General features: G+C 41.9%; 1 protein-coding gene across 8 annotated transcripts in view; it reads left to right on the plus strand.

Moving 5' to 3' along the window:
• The window catches only part of LOC149915653 (uncharacterized), a 132,806-nt gene that overhangs the window by 100,265 nt on the left and 9,096 nt on the right, over positions 1-23,445 (plus strand). For 7 of the 8 annotated variants that reach the window (XR_016472026.1, XR_016472027.1, XR_016472028.1 and 4 more), the window contains one exon: positions 19,297-19,505. Coding sequence is in view for 1 of the 8 variants with exons in the window: in XM_090152419.1 (XP_090008545.1) it covers positions 19,477-19,505 (29 nt within the window). In the remaining 7 variants the exon portion in view is untranslated. Of the gene's footprint in view, positions 1-9,182; positions 9,230-19,296; positions 19,506-23,445 lie in introns of all 8 variants that reach the window. The other variant, XR_016472032.1, reaches the window with a different exon arrangement.

Genomic DNA, 23,445 nt, shown 5'->3' on the forward strand with positions numbered 1-23,445 from the left:
GTTCACAGGTTAACAGAGCTCATTAATGTCCTTGGAGATTCCATGAATGAAATATTTTGCAATATACCAATGTGTGGATATGTCTCAATAAACTTGAAGATGATATTTATGGATTTTCAGTCTTTCTCGTGTATACATCATGAATTATAGTGGCTTTTGGACACTAAATCCATGTGTTCTTGACCTCGTGTAAACCTTAGTCTAGTGTTGCCTGCTAGGAATTAAATCCAGGGCCCAAAGACCTGCAGTCTCTGAACATTGCCCAGTCTTGTCAGCAGCAAAAGAGTTTTCTCTGTCTAATAATCCCAGCAAGTTCTATTTTCACTGTGCTTGTCTTTAAGTGTAAGTTACCAATACTGACACTAGTACTAATGTACTGATGTGCCCAAATAAAACCAGCTGCAGCTGAGATTCTGTTCCTGTAACCCAAAGTTATTTTATCATTGGGAATGGAAGCCACTACTATCATATCTCAAATTCAAGCTGAATCTGCATCTTGAATCAAAGATATACACATCTCCAAATCTAGCATAAATATGGTGCATCAATACGAGTGTCCACAAAACTATTTGTTAACTCTGCCTAGCACACGCTAACAGAAAGCAGACCAGGCTGCTAGTGAAGCTTCACCCTGTGGATTGAATTGAAGGTCAGCAGCAAGTCAGTAGCAGGGGGAATTCCTGTGGAAATGGCTTCTGTTCCTACAAGATATCAAAGTAAAGAATAATCATTACTATTGACTACCCATGTCTTGTAAGGTAGAACTCACTGACTGGCTGATTTCAAAGGGAAGTCACCTAAATGTGCGGTGAGTGGATAAGAAAGCTTTTGGAAGGTTGAAATATTGCGGTGGATTAAACTGTGCGTTCTTTTGCTGCTGTGGCTGAAAGGAGATAGAGGGAAGCCAGAAAGTCGTTTTGCTCTGTGAGAGACCACTGAAATTATTTTTCTGGCTTATGCAATGGATCTGATTTGCCTGTCACTTATGAAAGCTGTGTAGATACACATCCTCAGCTGGGCTGCTTGATTTACTTCAGAGCAAGTGAGAAGAAAATTCAAGATATCACTTCTATGAGTAGTGAGCAAGCAGGAGCACATGCATTTGTCTCCATGTTAGCTTTGTTCCTTTCACTCAGCCCCTCTTTTGTTAAGCTGTCACTCACTGAGCATCTTCTATCAGTAAATATCTTCTACATGTGAAATAAACAAAATTGAAAAATGCTTCTTTGCACAGAGATACAGTGGGAAGCAAATCTTCCTATATATGAAATGACCTTAAGCAGCCAGGCCTGGTGGTGAACTTATGGGAATGAGGAAGGAAACTGCAAGGCTGCAGCCCCCCTCCCGTGTTGAACTTGAGTTCCCTTGTGATGGAAGAGCGTCTGGTTGATTATGCAACGTTCCCTACCAACGCACAACTATATATACCCTACTGAGACCTCTTCTGTATGCTAATTGCCATGCTCTTACTGTATATGCCTTATTTTGTCATCCTTCCCTGTTTACCATTTGCCTCAATACCTCAGAAATGCAGAAACATGACATGAAAAAATTGCCTTGAGTCTCTGTAGGGCTGCAGTGTGAGAATCAGCATGCAAATCCAGCAGACACAGGTGTGCTGTGCAGGTGACACTGTCTGTCCCAAGGGAAAGGTTTGTCATTCATTCATCTTTCTGCGTGGTGAGTCATGGCGCAGCATTCCAGCTGACAGTAGCAAAAGAAGCCAACAAGGCAAGAACATGGGAAAACAGAAAAAGTTATTTAAACCAGGCAAACAGTAGTCAACCCCTACCTTAGCTGCAATGGCCCGTGGATCGGAATACATAGGGAAAAAAGGACACCTTTTTGATGATCTCCCTGCTTTGCATTATAAATCAGCCACTGATTTGATTTTGTTGTAGCATAAGTAGAAAGATGTTTTCCTCTTGTTGCTGTCCCAAGGAATTTACTTCAAGATCTAAATGTCAGGATCTGCCTTTAGTTTCTTGCTGGAAGTTCACACTTGTCTCTGGATCTGAAGGGAATTGTTTTGCCATCCTGACAAACTTCTCAGAATTCCCAGAAGGGTGTTGAATTCCCACTGAGTTGGAAGTAACCTCTTTTATGCTTTCTACATAAAAATCACAGAAGGCACCAATGCCAGCACAAGTAGCAGTGTGGTTATCATGGCAAACATTTGGGATGAAACTGAGCCAGGTCCAGAGCTCTGCTCTCCTTTGGCCCTCGTGAGTGCCTGTCTGCTGGAATGCAGGCTGGTCAGGGGCTGCTCTTCCTAATCTGTTTGGGATCTGTCAAGCTTTTCTTAACAAATATCTTCCTCAAAAATGTGTACAAAAATGTATCAATAGAGATCTCTTGCTTTTGTTCAAAAATCCTTTTCATTGAAAATTCCCAAGCAGCTGTAGATGATAGAGCTGTTGATGCAGCATGCACCAGGTGAAAGGTTCCTCTGAGCTGTTTTTTGGTTTTGCATGAATAGCCAGCAGCAGAAGGGCAGGAGCTGCAGTGAGGTCAGTAGCTCTGGCTGGGAGTGCCCATGGGGGACAGATTGCTGGGTGGAATAGGTCTTTTTTCTCAGAAATATTTTCTTTCTTTGTAATTCTAATGCTGTAGATTTTTTGGTAACAAGCGTGAGGTGCTGTAACCCTGATAAAGACAGTTACACTGCCAGGAGTCCTTAGTGCAAATACAGCCCAGCTGATAGAAGCTGACCTCGTGGTGGGCATGAGTTTCTGACATGGGAGACTGACTTAGCAGCTGTAATAGTGAAGTAACAGACCCAGTTAGTCAGTGTCTGAATCATATGCAGATGGGTTTGTTTACTGTATAAATAACAAGGTGGCTTTGCTTGTTCTTTTAGTCAAAGAAGGGGCACTATGTAAGTTGTATTATTTACCACTGTTTGACTATATACCAGTTTCTCACCTTCAAAGGGTGCCCAAGTGGTTTATTTACCATAAATCTATCCTTGGACTGAAGCTAAGATGCTCAGATAGCATAGTGATAGGCACCTTAGAAATGCTAAGGCAGAGATAAAGAAAGCACCATCAGATTGGATGAAATGAGAAGAACTGCCTGGCCCCTTCACAAATACCCAGGGTAAACAATAGTGATCTTTGTGCCTGGGCTGTAGGCGTGTTGTCAAGGTAAATGAGACCTGGCAGAGCGCCCTATTGTCTCCTTTCCCACAACTCATTAAGATTTACTTGTTTTATCATCAATGAGTATAATAACCAGAGCTCCAATTGTGCCACAGGGACATCCCAATGCCAATGATTCATGACACAGAGATTGCATTAGTCATCCGACGGGCCTTCACAAAGGTTTCCTCTTAGTCTTGTAGGAGGTGGGAACGATGTTTTTAGGGTGGACTGCACAGCAGGGAGCACGAGGCTGGCGCTGCACTTAGATGAAGTCCCTAGCATACTTTTCCAATGTCACCCCCTTCAGTTTATCCACCAGCGACATCCTTTCTTAATGTGCAGCATTGACACCCACACACGGAGGGTGAGTTGCAATAGAGCTGGAGGCTACTTCACTTCAGAGCCTTTGCCAGCAAGGATTGCAGCACATAATGAATCAGCTGGATTATGCTTACCTGTAACAGCTCTGCCAAAAACTCTGACCTGATTTCCTCTCCCCCCACTCTCATAACATTGTCAGAAGCCAAACGGGGCCTAGATGCAATACAGTGCCACTAGCTAAGTTGCCAACCCACAAAATTTTGCAATAATACACCTTTGTCATTTAGTAGCATCTATTATAAAACAGTTCACAGTTATTGTTACAGATCTTGGTGCATCAGTGGAGCAGATAGGTGTTATTCCTCAAGCTACCGAAAAACCAAATGAGATACTAAAGTTGAACAAGATCAGAAAGCAATTCAGTAGTAAAAGCAAGACCACGACAGGCTGCTGTGCTGCACTAGCTGTCTTTGAACACACACCTGGTAATTCCTGGATGCAGGTGCAGTACGTAAGATCTCAGTGCTCAAAAAAGAGAGCTGCTGCACAGCTGACTTTGTGAGGAGACAGTGAAAGGTCCATGTGGCACAGATAGCGTGGTATGGAGTTCCTCAGCAAGGGGAGCTGGAATATAGTTGTCCCAGCACTTGCACTTGAGCTCGGCTCAGGGGGGCAGTTACCACTGGCCTTGCCAAGCCCTCAAAATTTAAGATGCTGGTTTAGAATACCTTCTTGGACACATCTCCTGTAACAGTGGAAAACTTCATTCAAACATTACTTTGACTGTAGAAGGGCAATTGACCTATGAAGTCTCTAGTCTATCAAACTGTGCCTGCATTCCTGGCAGTTGCTCTGCTGGAGCTAATGCTTCAAAACAGAAAATCTAATATGCTCCTCTCTCCTCCTGGTTTTTAGCAGAACTAGTAGATGTACCCCAACTACTGTAGAGTTAATTGCCCAAACAACGTGATGAGTATGTGGTGTAAGGTTTTGTCCTTATTCCTTTCTAATAGGGAAAACTGCCTGTTTTCATGTTTGTTTTTAATCTACACGCAATGCATAATAACATTCATGTAGAAGACAGCAACATCAAAGTGGAAGAGAGTGGAGCACAGTGAGAATTGTGAGGGTTTTCGGTTCCCGGGGAGTTTTTTTCCACGGTCTCGGGCTGTGCCACCACCCCCAGCACTTCGAGGTCACTCCAGTTCTACAGTCCCAGATCTGGGCAGCCAGAGAAGGCCCATGGCATCACGCAGGGCAGTGCTCGTGCTGCTCCTGGCCGCAGCGCTGTGCCTCAGGCCTGTGCCTGTCAGCCAGCACAATGTGCATCTTGCCCCCAGCATCCTGTGGTGTGGGAGAGAGAGAGCCCATGCCACTGAGACCTGGGCTGCAACCACTCCTACTTCTTCAGGTTTAAACGCTGGGCAGCACTTTGCTGGGTCACATGCTCACGCAGACGAGAGAGCAGAGCCAGCATTCAACTGGAAAGCCCTGCAGACAAAGAAGGGCAGGTTCAGTGTGATCAGCTAAACACATGTCAACCCATATCTGAAGACACAAAGATTTTTGCGGTGCTATTTCGGCACAGAGGAGCTATGGAAGCATCTTAGAGACTGAGAAAGGTATAGGATTTCCTCAAGTCCTTCGGCAGTTCTTTATTCAGACGAGATATTTGATGTGATGCATTGCATGCATCTAGCTCATGTATTGCAATCATGCATGTGTTAGATATAAAGACTATATGGGGGGGATCTACTATCTCCCAGACATCCTTATGGTCATGCAGGAATTCATAACTAAATTCTTTTCTTGAATAAGATAAATGACGAGGTTGCACATGTGAGATTTTACAAATAAGCAAATTTTTTTAGGCCAGTCCCGCATAGCTTTGCTAAAGGGAAAAAAAAAAAAAAAAAAAAAAGGACTAATTCTAATTTTTTTAAGAGAATTTTATGTCATTTCTATCAGCAGATGTGAAGTACCTATCTGAAAGAGCTGTAGTGCCATATGCAGAACTGCGTTAGACCATGTCAATATTAATTCAGAGTTTTTATGCATATACATCCTAACAAGACAGACATTTTGCAATAAACCTCAAGACTTTTTTCGGTAAAATCATAACAAGGCATTTTCTCAATGTGCATTCTAAAGCATTTTTATTGGTGAGATTCTATGATTTTTTTTTCAGTCAGTTGGAAAAAATAATTGTGATAATATGTAAGCTGTAAGTAAACAGCACCTTTCACAATGCGGGATGCCATTCAGTGGCCGCTGTAGCTCCCAGGATGTCCAGAAGGCACCATCTGACAAAGTAAATGTGAGGTATGTTTGCAGGATAAATCCAATTAAATTTTGGGTAAAGATTTTGTTCATTGTAGTATAGAACAGAATTATTCCTGTTTTTTAGGTGGAAATAGATGTCCTTTTGACCAAGCAATCTACTAAATGCAATAGTTCTAGTGAAATATAACAATCGATTTTAAATATAATAGTTTTAGCACCTGGATGATTTTTTTTACATTTCACCCCCTGGGTAAGATATATCTGTGTGCAATACTCTTCAATGAGTGGTTAATTCAAATATGTTTCTGCCTATGGATCACTTTCAAAATATTTGCCCCAGCTTAATTAGTGGTGTAATACGCACTGATCATCAGATGAATTTCCTTGTGGATGGATAACTCCTCGGGAGCCTTCGGAATGGCTGCTAAAGTATTGCTAATAGAATACACTTGTTCAGGAGTTTTAATAATATGGGCTATTTCTGTGCATAGCTTAACGAGTCTCAGGTGTTTTGTGAACGTATGACTGCCCAAATCAGAAGAGGAATGGGGAATTTTGATGGAAACTGGGGACCTGTTCTTGGGGGGACCTTCCAATCTGCTGACTCCTCGGGGTTTTGTAATCTCCATGATGCATCATGTACTCTTTTCATTCATTTACATTTCTCATCCACAGAGCGTGTTTGTGTGTGAAAGCATAGGAAGAGTTCTGTACTGAGTCACGCTGCAATCTGCTAAGTACATCAGGCTGGTATGCTGGGTTGGTTAAGTTATTCTCGTGATAAAGGTAACAACAGAAAAACAGCCAGAAAAATAAGGCATGAGGAGTGGGAGAACAAGTGTCTGGCTGCTAAGTGGTGCATGTGGCCCAGCTGGCTCTTGGCTATGGGGTGAGGGTAGCCTGGGTTGGACGTAAGCTGATGACAGTCTGCCTCAAGCCATCTCACTTCATGACCTGAGTCACTGTGAACCCCAGTGATGTCTAACAGGGTTCCATCTGAGCCACACAGGTCAGCTCCAAAAGTGGAACGCAATAGAGCAAGACTAAAAACAGTACGTGAGAAGGGCAGTGAAGCAACAGAAGGACAGGAGCAGGAGGAAGGCCAGGCTAGATCCCAGTGACCGAATGGCAGTGGGATCCACGCACAGCTAGCTGCCCTGGGTCCAGCCACGTGAGTGTTTCTAACTCTGAGCCTCCCAGACAGCATCTCTTAGAGTTAGGCCATATGCCTTGAATTTGGCCTTGTTATTCTTCCCCAGTTGTAATTTGAATTGATATCCTGAAGTAAAGAAAACTAAAACTAAAATCCCAGCCACTTCTGTAATCTGGGGTAATATCCTGGTTGGCTTAGTGAGGCAGAAATCAATTCATGCTGAAGGAGTTGCACTTGCTACTGCCAACAATGCCATTTGTTTTATTAGTCTGCATGGGCTTGATCTAACTCCTGCTGAAGTCAAGGAGTGAGTGTAATGCCTATCCTGATGGTCAGCCTTGTCACATTCAGGAAAAAACAGTGCTCTTGATGTTTGCTGCCAAGATTTAATTGTGTTCAAGTTAATGTCAGAGTTGAGCTTAAGCTGTGCTTGACTAACAGCTATTGCTATGGCAGGAATCATAAACCAAGGGGAACTAGCTTATAAATTATCCATTTCATCTGGATCATCTTCTTTGTGTACTGCAAATGGGAAAAAACAAATGCTGCTCCACTCTGCTGACGTGTAACAGCGTGCAGGACTGTGATCAGATGTCCTCTACACAGAAAGTGGCTTGTTAGCAGTGAGAGGCTGCTGGGGCAATGCAGTTAGGAAAAAGGGCTCTTTGGTGACTTCCAAGAGGTGGGAAGAGATAGGAAGAGAATGGAACAGGCTGCGAGGGACTGCACATAAGAGACGGATGAATGCTGAAAAATTAAGACATGAGTCGTAAACATATGTGTGCATGTGTATGAACAAATTCCCTACAGACAGGGTAGAGCTTGGCTGGGGTCTGGACTGGGAGCCTGGAGGGAAAGGATGAGAAGTATGAGCAGTGCTGCAGTTTTGGCAGTGAGATGTGAACCTTTACAATGGGTGTCCAGGGAGGCTTCCCCATTGCCTTATAGGTTCTTTGATGAGAATTGCTACAGAGTTCAACAGTAATCAGAACATTATCATTGCGTTCCTGAATAATATATAAGGTGTGTCCTGACTATTTTCTTGGGTTTATGCCAGGTCTAAGAGAGATCAGATGAAGCATTTTAAAAATTTCTGCTCAATGTCTTTGTGACCAAATGGTGAGAGAACATTAGAATGGATTAGTTGGAACACTGAGCACTGGTGGGAATGAAAACAGCAACACTTCTGAGTTTCCTTCAGTGTAAATATATTTTGGTTTTGTTTTGTCTGTTTTCTTATTGCTGTAGTGGTGGTGGTTCGTTGGTTTTTATGAGTTATGAATCTAGTTGCAAGAACAGCTTCTATCTTAGAGTCTTCAGCTGGTAAAAACCATCCAAGGATTCCTCTCTGGTGCACAGACAAAAAAAGGACCCATAATATTCCTTGTCTTTGTTTTGTTTTGGTGCAGTTGTTGTTCAATCTGATGCTAGGTGTATACAGGGCATGTTGCTGCTGAGCCTTGTGGCTGAGTCTGTCCAGAGGCTGAATGAGCCTACCTAACACTCTAGCACTACCTGAAGTGTCTATATTGGAATAAGCAGGGATTTTTTTTTCACTAGAGATTATCATTAATTGAAACTATTACTATTTCATTTGAAAGTACAGCTTGGGAATTGCAACATTTTCCACTTCTCCCTTGGCTCAGTATCTCACGGCATTTCAGATTTCACTGGGAAACGCTGTCAGGAGGGAACAGAAGGGACCGTGCAGGCAAGAAAAGTCTTTGATCTCAGTCAAAAGAGTATTTATGAGCCACAGATTCCCCAGCAGTTAACTGTGCGTAGGCATCGTGCACCATGTGTTCCGGTGTTCCTATTTACTTTCAAGTATTAGAGTTCCACTACCTCAGTTTAGCTAATGGTGCCTCTGAAACAAGACCTGTTAATGGTAGGAGCAGCAGCCTGGAGCAGTTCTGACCATGTTTCTGCAGGTGTTCACACAGCTCTGGCTCGCAGAAGCAGTGCTGCTGACCTGCAGTAGACAGCAATCCCCTGTAGCACCTGTAGAACTCAGCATGCTTCACAAATGGCAGTCCCAGCTCTGGACCCCAGCTCACCCACAACAACATCTTGTTCCCTCAAATCCCCTGCTTGTGAATCAGGGGATTTGGGTATCAAAATGTGAGTTGAGGTGCAGCTGGAGGAGCACACTGCACCTGATGCTGCCTGCTGAGCTGCTCATTGCTGCATCCCAAGCCCTTCCCCAGCATCCAGCTGCACTTCAAAGGAATTGAGAGGGGAAATTGATGTGAAAGGGCTGCACCTTCTCTGTTTTTCCCCAGGGATCCAGTTCAGAATGTCCGGCCTGTTGAACGCCTAAGCTCTTCAGGTAAGAAACGTGTATTATCTAGTTTGCATTTTATGACAGCATATGAATGTTTTGCTATAACAACAACAACAACAATAATAATTAGGGCTGTGAGAGCCCTGGAGGGCTGGAAAGGAACCAAGCCCTACAGGTTCTCTTGGATGTTCAAGTTTGACGAGACTGAACCGTCCAAGTTTAACCCCATCACTGGTGCCCTCTCTCACCCTACTGGCAGCCATCAGAGCAGGACGTCTGCTCGTCCTCCTGGTGTCAGCTGGGACCGGGACAGCCTGGGGCCTCGTGAGGGAGGAACCCGCAGCAACTGAGGATGGGAGTGAAACTCACTGAACTTTCGTGAATGTGGGCTGAGGGTCGTGAATCATCGGCTCTGCAGCCAAGGCCAGGCCCTAGTGGGTCTGACAGCCTGCGCCAAGAGCCCTGCTGGTCTGGGATTGCATCACTGCCCTGTGTCCTTAGGGTGCACTGAAATCTCTGGGTGAAAGTCCCCTTCTGTGGGACTGTGAAGGCACTAAAACTGAACGTCTGTTAGGCAATGCTGTAGCTGGTAGGAGCCATCCTTCTCTGAAATCTCCTCCTCGTGTCTTTCATTGGATCTTCAGTCTGGGCGGCAGCAGGATCTGGAGCTGATACTGAACTTTTTTTTCCTCATGCTCCACAGAGAAAGCATATGTGGGTGTGGAAGGAAGAGATGTTGCTGATGCACCAAAGGGTCTGCGCCAATTACACTGGGACACTATGCTGCCCTGAGGCTTCGCACCACCCCTCAGGGAGGCCCTCACACTCAGATCGTGGAGTGAGGGTCCAGGCTGTCCTCCTCACCTCTGATTCCAATTCCCACAGTGTTGTCTCAGCTAATCGCTGCCTCTGTTTTCCTCACTTATAAAATGTGGGGGTAATAACTGTGCATACCTCACAGAGGGCTGTGATGATTCGTTAATTAAACGATGTTTGGGAAGTGCTTTGAAGATGAAAAGCTCTATATAAATGCTGGGTGTTACTAGTGCTTAGTGAGTACCTTCACAGCCACAAGCAGGGTGTGCCTGCAGGAAGCAGGGCCATCGGCTGAGCCTCATGGCCAAGTGCCTTTAAAAATAAATGCAATCTGTGAATGTACTGGAGGTCAGCTTCCCTCTTTCCCCCCAGGGGTAAGCTCCCACCTCTAAGGAGCTTACTCCACTTCTGGAAAGCGCAGAAGAGATTTGGGAGTGATGAGGAAAAAACTGTACCCATGGTGGTGGTGACACTGAGAGTTCAGACATCACAAGCAACAAGTTTAAACTAATCAGGTCCAAAAATCTGTATGCTCAATGTGCAGTATTGTCCTAACGGGTGCCAGAGCTCTTGGGATGTGAGCTTAGCAGAACAGCAGCTCTCACAAATCCAGTTTACCAGGAAAATGTGTGTTTTTGTATGCCATGGTAGCACACACATGCACTGTTTCTGTAGAGACAACCACTGCACTGACATGCAGGTGGCCGCTCATGGAGACAGGTCTATCTGTGCAGTCATATTAATTACATGCATGCTTTGGGTATAGGAAGGCAAATCTGTACTTGCTCCTTCATACACATGTTTGAATGAAAACATAGATGCTGATTTCCTCTTCTTCCCAGTGCCCCCGGAAAATCAAGTATTTAATATTCACCTGACTAGGCAGAAATAAGAGAAAAGGGATTTTAGTTTAGTTTAATTGTTCTTAATGACAGCCTCCTAATGACAGATTCTTCCTGAGAAGCCTCAAGACAAGCAACTTGTACCATGCATTTTTTTGTCTTTAGCAAGATGCACTGAAGCTTCATTTTCTGAATTGGCAGGGACATCGCTTCTTTCACAGCTCTCGCCAGGTTTGTCAGGGAATAACATACCTGCAATAATGTATGACCCAGTGCAGATGTCCAGATGGAACTAGTGGCAGAAACTGATAAGGCAAAAGCAGTGCTTAGAAGCGTTAGCAAGACTTGATTACAGAAAGTCAACAACTTAAGATCAAACTTTGAAGGAGATTCAAATGCTCCTGAATAAAAGATTGAGGCAAAAGCAGGAAATCCTTCTGAAATAGATCTATAAATCACTTCAAAAGCAAATGTTAGTAGTTAAGTGTACTGATTTATAACACTAAAATTCATCAGACGTTTCGCTGGTTCTTTATATTCTAAAATTATTGTATAAAAGAAGATAACTGAACCATAGCTAAGCAGGGCTTATGTATGGTGTCAGGAATAATGCTGAAGAGCTACAGAAACGTCTTGTGGATGTTACCATGGGATGATACCATCCTGGCTTTGCAAGCACCAAGACCTGTAGGGAGCAGCTGGTGACCAACAGGCTCTGCTCTGAGCAGGAAGCTTTATTTCCTTCATCCTGGAATGTCCTTCTGGTTTGTCCCTTATCATGAATTATATCAGGTAGCTTGGCCATGCACTGTAACTGAGCACCAGCCTGGGACATAAGTGAACTGCCACTGGCAGGTTGGGATACTTTAAATCTGTGCCTCAGTTTACCCATTGATTAAGATGATAACTTTCCCAAAGTGCTGTGGTGATTAATTATTAACCTTAGTGAAATGCTTTGAAGATATTGAGTGCTACATGCTGGCTAAAGATATTCATTACCTCGGACCCACGATTGCATTCTTACGTTTACATAATGAAACAGTCGCGGAAGAGGTGCACAGATGGTCTCTCCTGGCGAACAAATTCTCCTGTTCAGCTATCTCTGGCATCATTACTATCTAAATCATATCAAATCCTTTTCTTCCATTGGGAATCTGCTCTTGGAGCAGGCAGAACCCGTGTGCTCTGTGTGATGCTCCTGAGATGGCAAGCAGCCACAGCACTTTTGATAATTTTAGTCCCTGCCCAGCCCATGAAACTCACCTCACCCAGAACTTGTTTCAACTTCTCCAGCTGTTCTTGGCATGTGCTGAGATTTCATAAAGTTGATGCCATCAACTCCCACACATATGGCAAGAGAGAGTGAGAGAGAAAACCCACACATGGTAACTAATATATAGGGAGAAGAGATATTTGCATGGGAGAGCACATACATGAGGATTTTCTAGCTGGCTCTGATGGCTTTTGACTGTTAATGCTAAAATGTAAAGGGGTACTCAAATTAGGAGGATGACTCAGATGGAGCCCTTTCCTGTGTACAGCTCCAGGAAGATGCACGCTGCTCCTAGCAGGGCTGCTCCATTAATTTTTATGGAGGTCAGTTGAGTAGTTCCTACTGCAGTCCCACAGGGGCATAGAGCAGTGTTATTGCTTGGACCCTGCCAGGCTGGGCAGACAGTAGGCAGTGGCTCTACCATAGTGGCATATTGCAACTGCTTGCTGCCAGGCTAATGAGGAGTGTGGAAGGTAACATATGTCTCAGCCACCATCTAGAGAAGTCTAGATTCAGAATGCAGTCTACCCTTTGAGTTATTTCTGCTAGATATTTTACAGCACAACAGTTGTATTGTCCTTATGAACACTTTTTCCTTTTCTTTTGGAGGCAAGTGCATAATTTTTCAAAAATTTTCAGCCTCTGAGACTTGTCCATCTATAATTCATTACCAAGATTATGCATAGTTATGTGATAGATCCTTTTAATTTAATCATCTCACATCAGTTTCACTACAAAAAATTTTGCAACTGCATGCAAGGGAGAGTTTGAACACAAACACACAGTGCAGGCAATGACACACTTTTCCATACTCACATTAAGATCTGGGCAGATTTCCAGAGGAATCCGCATTTGTCTCCTACAGCCACAGCTTCAGGAGGAGCATGGTTTGTTCAGTGCTGAGCAGTCAGGCAACAGGTTTGCTTAAGGTCTGGATAGCTAGCTGTTGTCCTCAAGATAAGAGAAAAACAGAAATAATGCCAAGCCTCAGTGCAAAACACAGCTTCTTAGTCTGTAGTGTGAGTGGGCACTGGACACATATTAGGACTTACTGCCTCTGTGTTAATGAGGAACTTGGCCATGTTCTTCCCTGCCAGTCTCCTTCACTAGCCAAGAACAGAATTACTTCCTTGGAGTGTCTCAGTCTCATATCCCCACCATGCAATTTAGCAGTGTTTATCTCCTTTGTGTTCAGGGTCCAGCCTATGGGCTGTAGTTGCTTCAGTAGTCATTAATGTGCTACATACTTAGGAAGCATTTAAATATATCTTACAGTGATTGGAAGGTTACAATGACAGTTTGCTAACTATCTTATTGTATACTCAGCCCTGCAAAAACTTGGCCACACTGTGGGGTTCACTGAGCACTAGGTATGTGGACGTATGTTTCCTTTTCTATTTATAGTCTCTGTTTTAATAAAAACCACAGATCTTTCCAGGTGAGGTACATGAATTTAGAACAGTTAGCATTTGCATGTATTAATTTTGTAGAAAAACAGGTACTACTAGTTGCTTAGGACTCTGACTGACTGCTATCCCAGATTTCATTGGATACCAGTTGCAAATCTTATTAACAAGACTTTGTTGATGGTTAAGACAATGACATGACTTCCAGTGGCACGGAGCACCTGCAGCTTTGGCTTCACAGTGACCTGAGAGGACTCAGCACCTCGGACAACGCCTCTGCAGCTCACGTGCCAAGTGAAAATAAATGTGCAAGAACCTTCGGGGCCATGTTTTCACAACTGTGTGCACAGAAGGGTAACTATATAACCTGAGTGTACATCTGCTGAGATTTCTGGTGCTTTTGCAGCAATTACACATCTGAACTATTCTGATGAATTGCAGAATATGAGAGCCAAATCCTAAAGCTACTCATCTCACAATCCATGAATATGAACTGACTGTATTTTTAAGGTCAGTGGTTGGGTTTCTGAGCTCAGGCACTGAATTTTTATATGCTCTTATCTGAGGAAGTATCTGTAGTGCCCTCTCCCCAGGGTAGTACACACAGATCCCACTTTGCCCTGGAGTTTTGTTCCATGTTTCATTGATTGCTTGATTGGAAATGCTCTTTCTGTAATTTGCTCTCATGTCATTTCACTAATGACAGATCTTTACTCCCTGCAAAAATACCTTCAAATTCTTGATTTCTTTACTGGGTCACTATTAACTCTTCCATGCTGTATGTAATAATGCTGGAGATCCTTTGTAGATAGGCTTTATGCCAGTCTCCTGCATAAGACTGAATTATGTTTTGAGCATGTATGAACTTGGAACAATTCCTACCTCCCAGGTAAGATAACTTATTCATACCATGAATCCTGCACAAACGGAACAGGCTAGGAAGCTGGAAGGAAACTTTTCTAATTCAAAGCTGAATTTCTCCTGGTGAAGAATATGTACAACCAACTGCAAGAAAACAAATTATTGTTCTGATTTATTTTCCACTGTAGAAATAATTGGTAACATTGTTCTTCTTGGCAAAGATGAATACTTGGAACCAGACTATTTTACACAGACAAAATATCCACAGGGAGAGATTTCTGAGGCAGTCATAGGATGCACCCTACTGAGTGTGATTCTCATGACATTAAAGCAGTGCTAAGGGCATTGTGATTAACTTCTAATGAAGAAAGAAGTGAACCTGATAAATGCAGCATAAATAAATGTTCTTTGGAAAAGACAATAAAAACATTAAATTTTAGGCAAGGTCTGGATCACACTGAAGCCAAATGAGATGAGCATTCTGAACTTTGCCATAACAGGCAAAAGAATTTATGACCATAGAGGACGAGGAAATACTGCTATGAATCTGCTGAATAACTCTGTACCACAGAAGAGATCCCCCAGAGTTTTGCAATAGTAGCTGTTGCGCTGCTTTGTGGAATTCTCTGACCATTTGATAATATTTGCTCTTTTTAACAGCAAAATCCACACTGCTTCTTGAAAGTTTTTAGAATATTTTCCTTTGTGCTTTTATCATAGAGAAGAAGGCAGGACTACATTTGGCATTTAGGACAGGGAGCTGGCAATCTGGATTCTTTTCAGCTTTGTCACTAAATTGTATGACTTTGGTCTACTGCTTGTAAAGCTTAGGGAAGCTATGGGAGTCTCTGTGCCTTGCAGAAAGTTGTTTGTGCCTACCAAAGGGACCGCCTTTGCAAAAGCTTTGCTCTTGGCAGCCTCAGCTCCTCCACTGCCTCTTTGCAGTCTGGCAGAAATTACTCCCACTTGCAGAATCCCATGAAGCTGAGAGGTACAGGTTCTCAGGGCTACCCACACGTACTTCTTTGACTCAATTTGTGATCCCTCTAGAACTGTAACACCGTACCTTTGTTAATTTGCTTTAACCCCAACATCAGACAAGCCTCATAGTAAAACCCTAGACTGGGAGAAAATAAACAAAGAAAATGAACGTTATTTCAATTCTAGCTTAAATTTTGAAACTACAGGAAGATGTTTTAGGCTATACTCCCTGAAACCTCAAAGAATATCCACGTTAGTCCAAGTCCTGAATATACATCATGTTCTGTCCTTTTTTTGGCAATTATGTGAAGTTCTCTATACTTTCATTCCCTAGAAATCAGGTTGTAAATATAAATGCATTTGTAATTGTCTTTTACCACAGCCAGAAGCAATGGATGTTTCACCATTGCTTCCTTTTGGTTTAGATCTAATTGACTGGGAGATGTATGATCTCTGTAAATACACCTGCTGGCCCTTCCTGGGAACTGGATGCCTTGTTATTTCTCCCTTCCTCCTATCCAGCCTCCTGACTACTGCTTCCCACCCACTCTGAGCTGTTCCCTTAATTTCCTTATACAGAGTTACTAGAATTATTCAAGACACTGGTTATACACAGATTCCATTATGGTTATGATTTGCAATGTCTTATTTGTTTCCTATAGATATCTACATTTGCTACATCATGAATACAGATTAGCTATTGATAACAAGTTGTTCTGAGGGGACTTGTCTATGAGAACAGGAATTCCTCAGCTTTATCCTCTGTCACTGTCCTGTCAACTGGACTATAATTTTCAAAGCCTTCAACAATAACAGATACTTCATTTTTAATATCCACCTTGAAATGACTCTTGGAGCACATCAAGCTTCTGTTGACTTTATTTGGTTTGAGGTTTTTGACTTGAAATGAGGCCACTGCCTCATTTGGCACCTGGAGCTTCTCCTGGCTTTATATGCATACAATCTGTTTGTGTTGTTGCCTAATTAAGAACAGCAACTAAGACTTCGCACATGCAGTTTGTAAATAATACGTTTATTCTGCTTGTAAAATTTTCTTGCCTTGATTTTTCTACTACAGCTACCAGCAAGGCACACTGCAAATTTCATTCTTTATCCCAGTACCATAGAGCAAGCCACATAATCAGCCTCATGTCTTCAGCTAACAGCCAAATGGCCCAGACCTGAAGCAGCTGACTTGGTGCTGCTATGCTTGTAGCTTACACACACCTTGACAGAGGTACACACCTTCATAAACTGAACAGTGCTGAGAGCAGGCATCCAGCACACACCACCAAGCCTGATTCTACAGATCCCCAGCCCGTGAGTGAGCTTGCCAACAGGAGCAGTCAGTCCTGGGGACTCCCACCGATTGCAACATTGCAGTGAGATTATTTGCATACATAAAGATGCGTTCTCGTATTTAACAGTCCTGTTGTTCCTTGGTACCACCAATTTCCAATTGGCAGTGCTTAGGACTTCATCATATCTCACACATCTGTCCTAATTTAGCAATTCATTTAGCTATGTCAGTAAGACTCAAATGCACCTTTATGTGATCTGTGGGATAGGGAACACATTGAGTATATTTATATACCTCTCATCTACAATTTAATTGTACTTTCAAAATACTGCTTTGAAAACAGCACTCTTGGTGAGAAATAAAGCCAGCGCTGATGGTTTTTCTTCCTGATGCTGTTAATCTGGGGCAAGTTGAGAAACATGAGTGCCAGGGCAGGTAGATGCAGGTGGTCTGTCTGGCTGCAATGACGTGGCTTGTGGGAGCCCAGCAGTGCTGTGTGTGGGGCACGGGTGTCCTGCTGCAAGGAGACAGGCGCTCCAGGCAAGAAGCCAGAGTGACTGACCAGGGTTCTGCTTTATGTTATTACTTTTGTTGGTGATCTGTACATTTCAGTCACAGCTGTAGGCAAAACACGAGCTGCTGGTTTGAACAGACAGACAGCCTCTTCTTCACACACTGCACCTCTTGAAAAATGGTTGTTTTCTGACTAGGCTGTGGAGGTTTGCAACAGTGTGTAGTGAATACATTCAAATGGGAAAGTTTCCAAATGGTGACAGTGACATTAGTACATACTATTAATAAATGAATTGACTTTATTTTTATTAGCTAAAAAAATAAACCTAAGCTCACGCTGTTTGACTGAAACTACAGTTGGGTCAGACAGCATTATGAATACAACTAGAATAAACCACTACCACACAGTAAATCAAAGATCAAGAAAAGTACAAAAGTACATGAGTGCATGGCTACTAATGTTCTGCTCAAGCATTCCTCACAGGCTCTCTGCAGCACGCAGAACTGCAAGCCAACATTTTTCAACTGTCCCAAAGAATGTGAAATGTAAATATTTAGAAGAGTGTTTTTCTTGCCAAGCTGAGAGCAATCATAAACATCAGCTTCTACTAGAAACATTTTTTGAATATGAACTCCTTGCTGCCAGCTTTGAGAACAACACGATTTAAATGAGATTGGAGTCTCGATGGATTCTTGACACTTCACTGCTGCCTTTCATTTGCCAAAAACTGTTGGTTTGATGTTATGTTTAAAGTATGAACTGCAACTGCATTAAATATGATGCTTTAATGTTATGTGGTTAAGCAATCAATTACCTGGCATGGATTCATTTGGAGGAAGACAGTGGTCTAAAGAAAATGTTGATGGAAAAGAACTGTTGCCTGAATTATTGTACCTTATTTCTATGGTGTTATGAACAAACATGGTATTTTCCTGTAAGATTTGTTAAGATGTAGCGTTGCTATGGCTCATAAAGTACTAACAGCTAACCCTGACCTGTTCTTCATTGTATCCACTCTGGCTTTTAGCCGAGAGCTCCGTAAATGTCCTTGATAAAATAATCCAGCAAACCACCATTATAGATCTGTATTTGGTAACACTAAAATCTTGACTCTGACAGCATGTTATTTTATCACAATAATATCCTTCTATTAAAAATCTTAGCCAAAATGCTAAAATGCTTTGAGAACTACAGCCAATTTCAACTGATTGTTTTGGTTATGTCACCTACAAATTCCAAACAAATCAAATTATACCATTTTAGCATATTCTAAGAACTGACACGTTTTGGCGTTAGGATTCAGAGTTCCCATTTTAGTTTAATGTTTAATTATATTTTTGGAACCCCTACAAACAGAATTAAATATTTCAATCAAACCATTTCCATAGAACCAAAAGATCTTTTTCGTCAGTACTGCTAGTGGATCAAATGTAGTATGTTTTTAAAAGAGCCATCCCTGATCACAACTCAAAGCATCTCCTTTTATAATCAATCTCTTGTTTTGCACCTTGAGAGCAGGAAGACTTGAGGTTATTTATTTGTGATTATTTGTGGATCAAGTTCATTCATGGTTTATGGTTTTCATTTTGATAAAAAACTTCTACAAAACTTGGAACCTAGGCAAAATCTGTTCTTGTGTAAACTTTCAAAGTGTTAATATATATAACCTCCCACTTGTTTGGAACAACTTTGTAAATTTGAAAGAGGATTTTTCAAAGGCAGACAAGGCATTTTTGGGTACCAGTCCCAGGGAAACAGGCCCTTAAAAAGGGATGACAACACTAGTAGTGCTTTGAAAACACTGCGGTACTGGAATAATAATGCTATGCAGTGAAATCATGGGATTTCATTTCTATGAAGACATACATTTTTAGTTCATTTTTTTATTTTTTAATTTGTGCTTTGGAATCATCATGTGCTACATTTAAAGGATACTTCTGCAAGAATGGCAGCTAGGATCATCTAACTGCCCTACCATCCCCACCTGAGGACATCTAAACTTGACTTCAGGGCGTATGATGAAAAGCAAGGAGAAAACACCTTCTTGTTGCAAGGAGATGTTTTGAATGGGTGCAGAAGACTAACTTAATTTCCTCTTTTTCTGCCTTAATTGCCACAGAATAAGTGATTTTCAGATGGAGTTAACAACTGTCACTCACGTCGAAGAAAGAGACTGAGTGAGGGCAAGAGTGGAAAGGACCTGCCGGCATTGCAGGATAGAAGGACGTGAAAACAGCAGCAGAGACTGAGAAGACATGAGCTGTTCTGTGCTCACAGTAAAATCATTGGGATTCTTGCCATGAATGCAGAACTGAGTTGTTCTTTCAGGTGAGAACTGTACTGCAAATTAGAAAGATAGAGCTCGTATTAAGAAGTTAAGACAGGCAGGTGTTTTCTTTCCATGATGAGCCAAAAAGCCGCCATAATAATGTAATGGTCCCTAAACTTACATATTCGAGCCAAGACAGCAGTCTTGCTTCCAGCATCCCTTGAGGTGTTTTTACTTTACACTGATATATATCATAGTTCTCCCACCCCTTCCTTGAGTTCTAGGGTCCTTCCTTTTCTTTTCCACCTGATCAAGAGGTAACATTGTAATCTGAAGTACATTGGAGTAAGTAGATATTTTTGCATTGTCTTTAATAGGCTCTGAATCAGATCAGCGAGGTCTTAGTTATTAGATTTATAATTTGTTTTGCAGATAAATTGGGACGTTTTGCTACTGTTTTGATTTGAACCTGTGATAGTCCTAAAAATAACAGCAAGGTTCATGCCAATGGAACAAGAAGAGTTTATATATGTCATCCCAAAACAAACAGGATCTCAATGGTGGAACCAGTAATGGAGTCTAAGAGTCCAGACTTCAGTCCTTGTCTTTCACTATTTGATCATGCAAACTCCTCCAGATTATCATACAATTTTGCGAAGAGTAACATCCAGCAGAGACCAGCTCTGCCTGGCTCCTCTGAGCTTGCCAAGGCTATTGGGGTTGTGAGGGAGGATACACACAATTCATTTTAAAATTTTCTTCCCCCTTTTTGTTGTTGTCTTTGTGATGGCTTGTGAAATGCTGCAAATGAACATTACAATGAACAGAAAACGTTCCAAGGAACCCAGCCTTCTCCATGTCATTGCCCAACAAGCACCCAGTTGTACCAACCGCGGAGCTTAGCACAGGCATGCATTGCACACATGGGGACCGTGATTTATGCTGGCATTAGTCCTGTCTTCCCTTCTGAATTCACAGAGCAGAGAAGGAGCAGAAGATTAGAGCCCGTCACTGCCCAGTCAAGGCTCTCCCTCATCTCCAATACAAATGCAGGTGCAAAATTGTCAAGTCCATATTGTTTTGCATAATTTAAAGCCATAAAATGGAAAGCTGCCTTTGAGCATTTGGCTCTTCCTCCCCTGCAAGTTAGGGCCAGGTGCAAAAGAGGACTTAAGCACCTCCAATTTAGTAAGTTCTTCTCTGCTTGGGATAACATTTCTTCCAGTACCAATGATTTTATGCCCAGACATGCCCTGAGCTGCTGTGATCGGAGCAGGTTAGTGCATAGTTCCCACTTAGAACCCAATGGGATCCTGACAGTAAAGGACCTTCAATTTCTCAGGACAGCTCTATCAAGTGAAATATTCTGAACTAGCCTCGTACACAGCAGCAGGACCAGTCCCCAAGCATGGTGCAGTCAGAACTATTTCTTTCCAACTGCTCCGGGTGGGAGTGGTGCTCTCTGACTGAACAGCGGCTTTGACTGACAGACCTGAGCAGAGTGAGAGATGTTCTCAGTTGCTTGTTGTAAGGGTCCAGGCCTGCCCATGTCTTGTGGGGATTGTGTAGGAGAAAAAGCATTTCCTCCAAGGATGAAGCTGGAAAAGTTTCCAGCAAGGAAGAATAGTTTAAAAAAAAAAAAAAAAGAAAGAAAGAAAAAGAAAAAAAGCCCCTTTCAAGGAAAACAGAGAATTTAAAAAATAAATAATAATAATAATTAAAAATAAAAAAAGAAACCTGAAGAAACCACAGTTATTTTGCTGGCTAATCTCATGAAGACATGATAGTACTTGCAGCTTCCTGCTTGGATCTGGCTTGCTCCAAAGTTATTTTGTGTGTTAATCATGTGGTTTAGATGATGAAGATTAGGTCTGAGTAAGCTGGTTCAGATAAAAGGGGGAAAAGCAGCAACCAAACCTTCACCCAAAACTCTGACCTAAACTTTTTTAAGCTTTGGGGGAAAAAAATCAGAATGGCTTTTCTTTACTATTCTTTTGTTTTGCAATTAAGATTTTGTTTAAAGGTACTATTATTCAGTAGCTGCAGTTATTCATTCAAAGTTTTGAAAGTGGATTATGTTGTCAGAAGAACTATTGTTATCATTATAAGCACAGAATTACACCCTTCAAGTTCACAAAAGTACGTTTATTTTACTTTTCCTGAATTGAGCTTTTTATTGGAGCTTGTTTGTTTGTTTGTTTTTAATTATTTTTTAATGTTTCCAGTGCAACTAACAGCATACTGTACCACTCTATGCAGTTCTGCTTTTTGTGACTCTTGGCCTGGAATGCTGAGTTACAGATTTCCTGATAAAGATTCCAGTTGAAAGCTAGGAATTTGGCCAATGTTTCTTAAAAAATAGGTGTATAAAAACATGTTCCAAAACCTAAAGTGAAGTGTGCATGGGGTCTGATTTAAATTTAAAAAAAAAAAATTTAAAAATTGCTTTCTGCTCAGCAATTGGCAATTGCACTATGTTTTTTAATGCTTTACTCTGTAGTACTTTTAGATACCTGTTTTTAAATAGTTGCCTCAACTAATGAGATGCTTTTCTGCTTAGTTTGCACACAGTTCTCATGTGGTGTGTAAGGGAAATGTGCACCTCTTCCATTTAAGCACGGGCTGGACAACTCATTGCAGATGTCAAACATACGCATAACAAGTCCAATATTTGCTTATGCAGACATTTGGCTTATAATTGTTTTTGCCACTGGCCCAGTCCTCCATTGCTTTTAAATCATGCAGACTGGGAGCCTGACATTTCCAAATGTGCCAGCCAGGATCTTACACACCTTGTGGACTTTCTGCAAGTTTTGATTACATGGATGTAAGACAGTGGGGAGTCAGGTTTAGGATACTGTATATGGACAATTCTATTTTGAGAATCAAGTTTCTAGAAAATCAGTTCTTCTGCATTTCAACCCATTGTAACACACCAATGTGCAGTGAAGCTGACTTGAAATAACCCTTAATGGACTACCCATGAGAGCAGGGTGCTGCTCAGGGAGATACTGCAACATCAGACATTTCACAACGCAGCTGGACCTTGATCCTTCCAAAGTACAGGCAAATAAATGAGATGCTCAAATGAGGACTCAAGTTCCTTCACGGTAGTCCATGGCAAGAGACATACACCTTCAAAAAGAGATTGAGCTTTCCAAACATTGAGGAAACAGAGTTTTTAATAGTTGGGTAAAATTAATCCAATCCTTGAGCCAAAGACGTGCAGAAGTAAAAAGTCACAGAAGGACAAAGACTGTGGCAAGCACTGTCTGAAGACTGCTATTCAGTCATTTGATTTTTCTGCATATCTGCAATTACTGATTTTGAGTGAGAACAAAAGAGGAAATCAAAGAGGAAATCTACTTCTTGTGACAGCTGCTGTTTGGACAGCAGTTCAAGCCCAACTGCAGTCAGGCTATATTAAAAACAGAATGAGTAAACTGCTGTAGAGGGTGACTTCCATCATTATAGGTTTGGATTAGCATTTGTACTTTTTTGAATTCCTATTCTAATTAAACCACAGAATATTCTGAGAGCTTCATCCAGCACGAATTAGGCATGCAGCCATTTATCTATGGTTCATCCATGCAGTTGGCTGTTTTGGCTTTAGTGGGACTTAGTGGTGCAAAGTGTCTGCGATGGGGTCAGTGCCATCAGGGAAACATGGGCTAATGGACCCGTGCTTTTATGTCAACCATCTTACTCCTTCCCTATTCGGGAAAACAAGCATGCCTTCAGATTTAGAGTTAAAACAAATAACCCACTTCAAAAATAGCCTGCCCTAGGAAGTGTCCTTAAGTTTTTTAATGTTTAATTAAAACAAAAAACACATGAATGCAAATAATTTGCCCTGCAAGGAATGCAACACTAACATCAAAATGTTTAGCTGGTACCTAAGAGCTGGAATGCAGAACTGCTTATAAATGGTAGAAAATCTGACAGACGTTTTATTTCTCCTCCATCTTCCACCAGTATAAGTTAATAAATATTAATGAA

The sequence above is a fragment of the Phasianus colchicus genome, chromosome 17 (genome assembly GCF_987193195.1).
Source record: "Phasianus colchicus chromosome 17, bPhaCol1.hap1.1, whole genome shotgun sequence".
In the NCBI taxonomy this organism is placed as follows: domain Eukaryota; kingdom Metazoa; phylum Chordata; class Aves; order Galliformes; family Phasianidae; genus Phasianus; species Phasianus colchicus.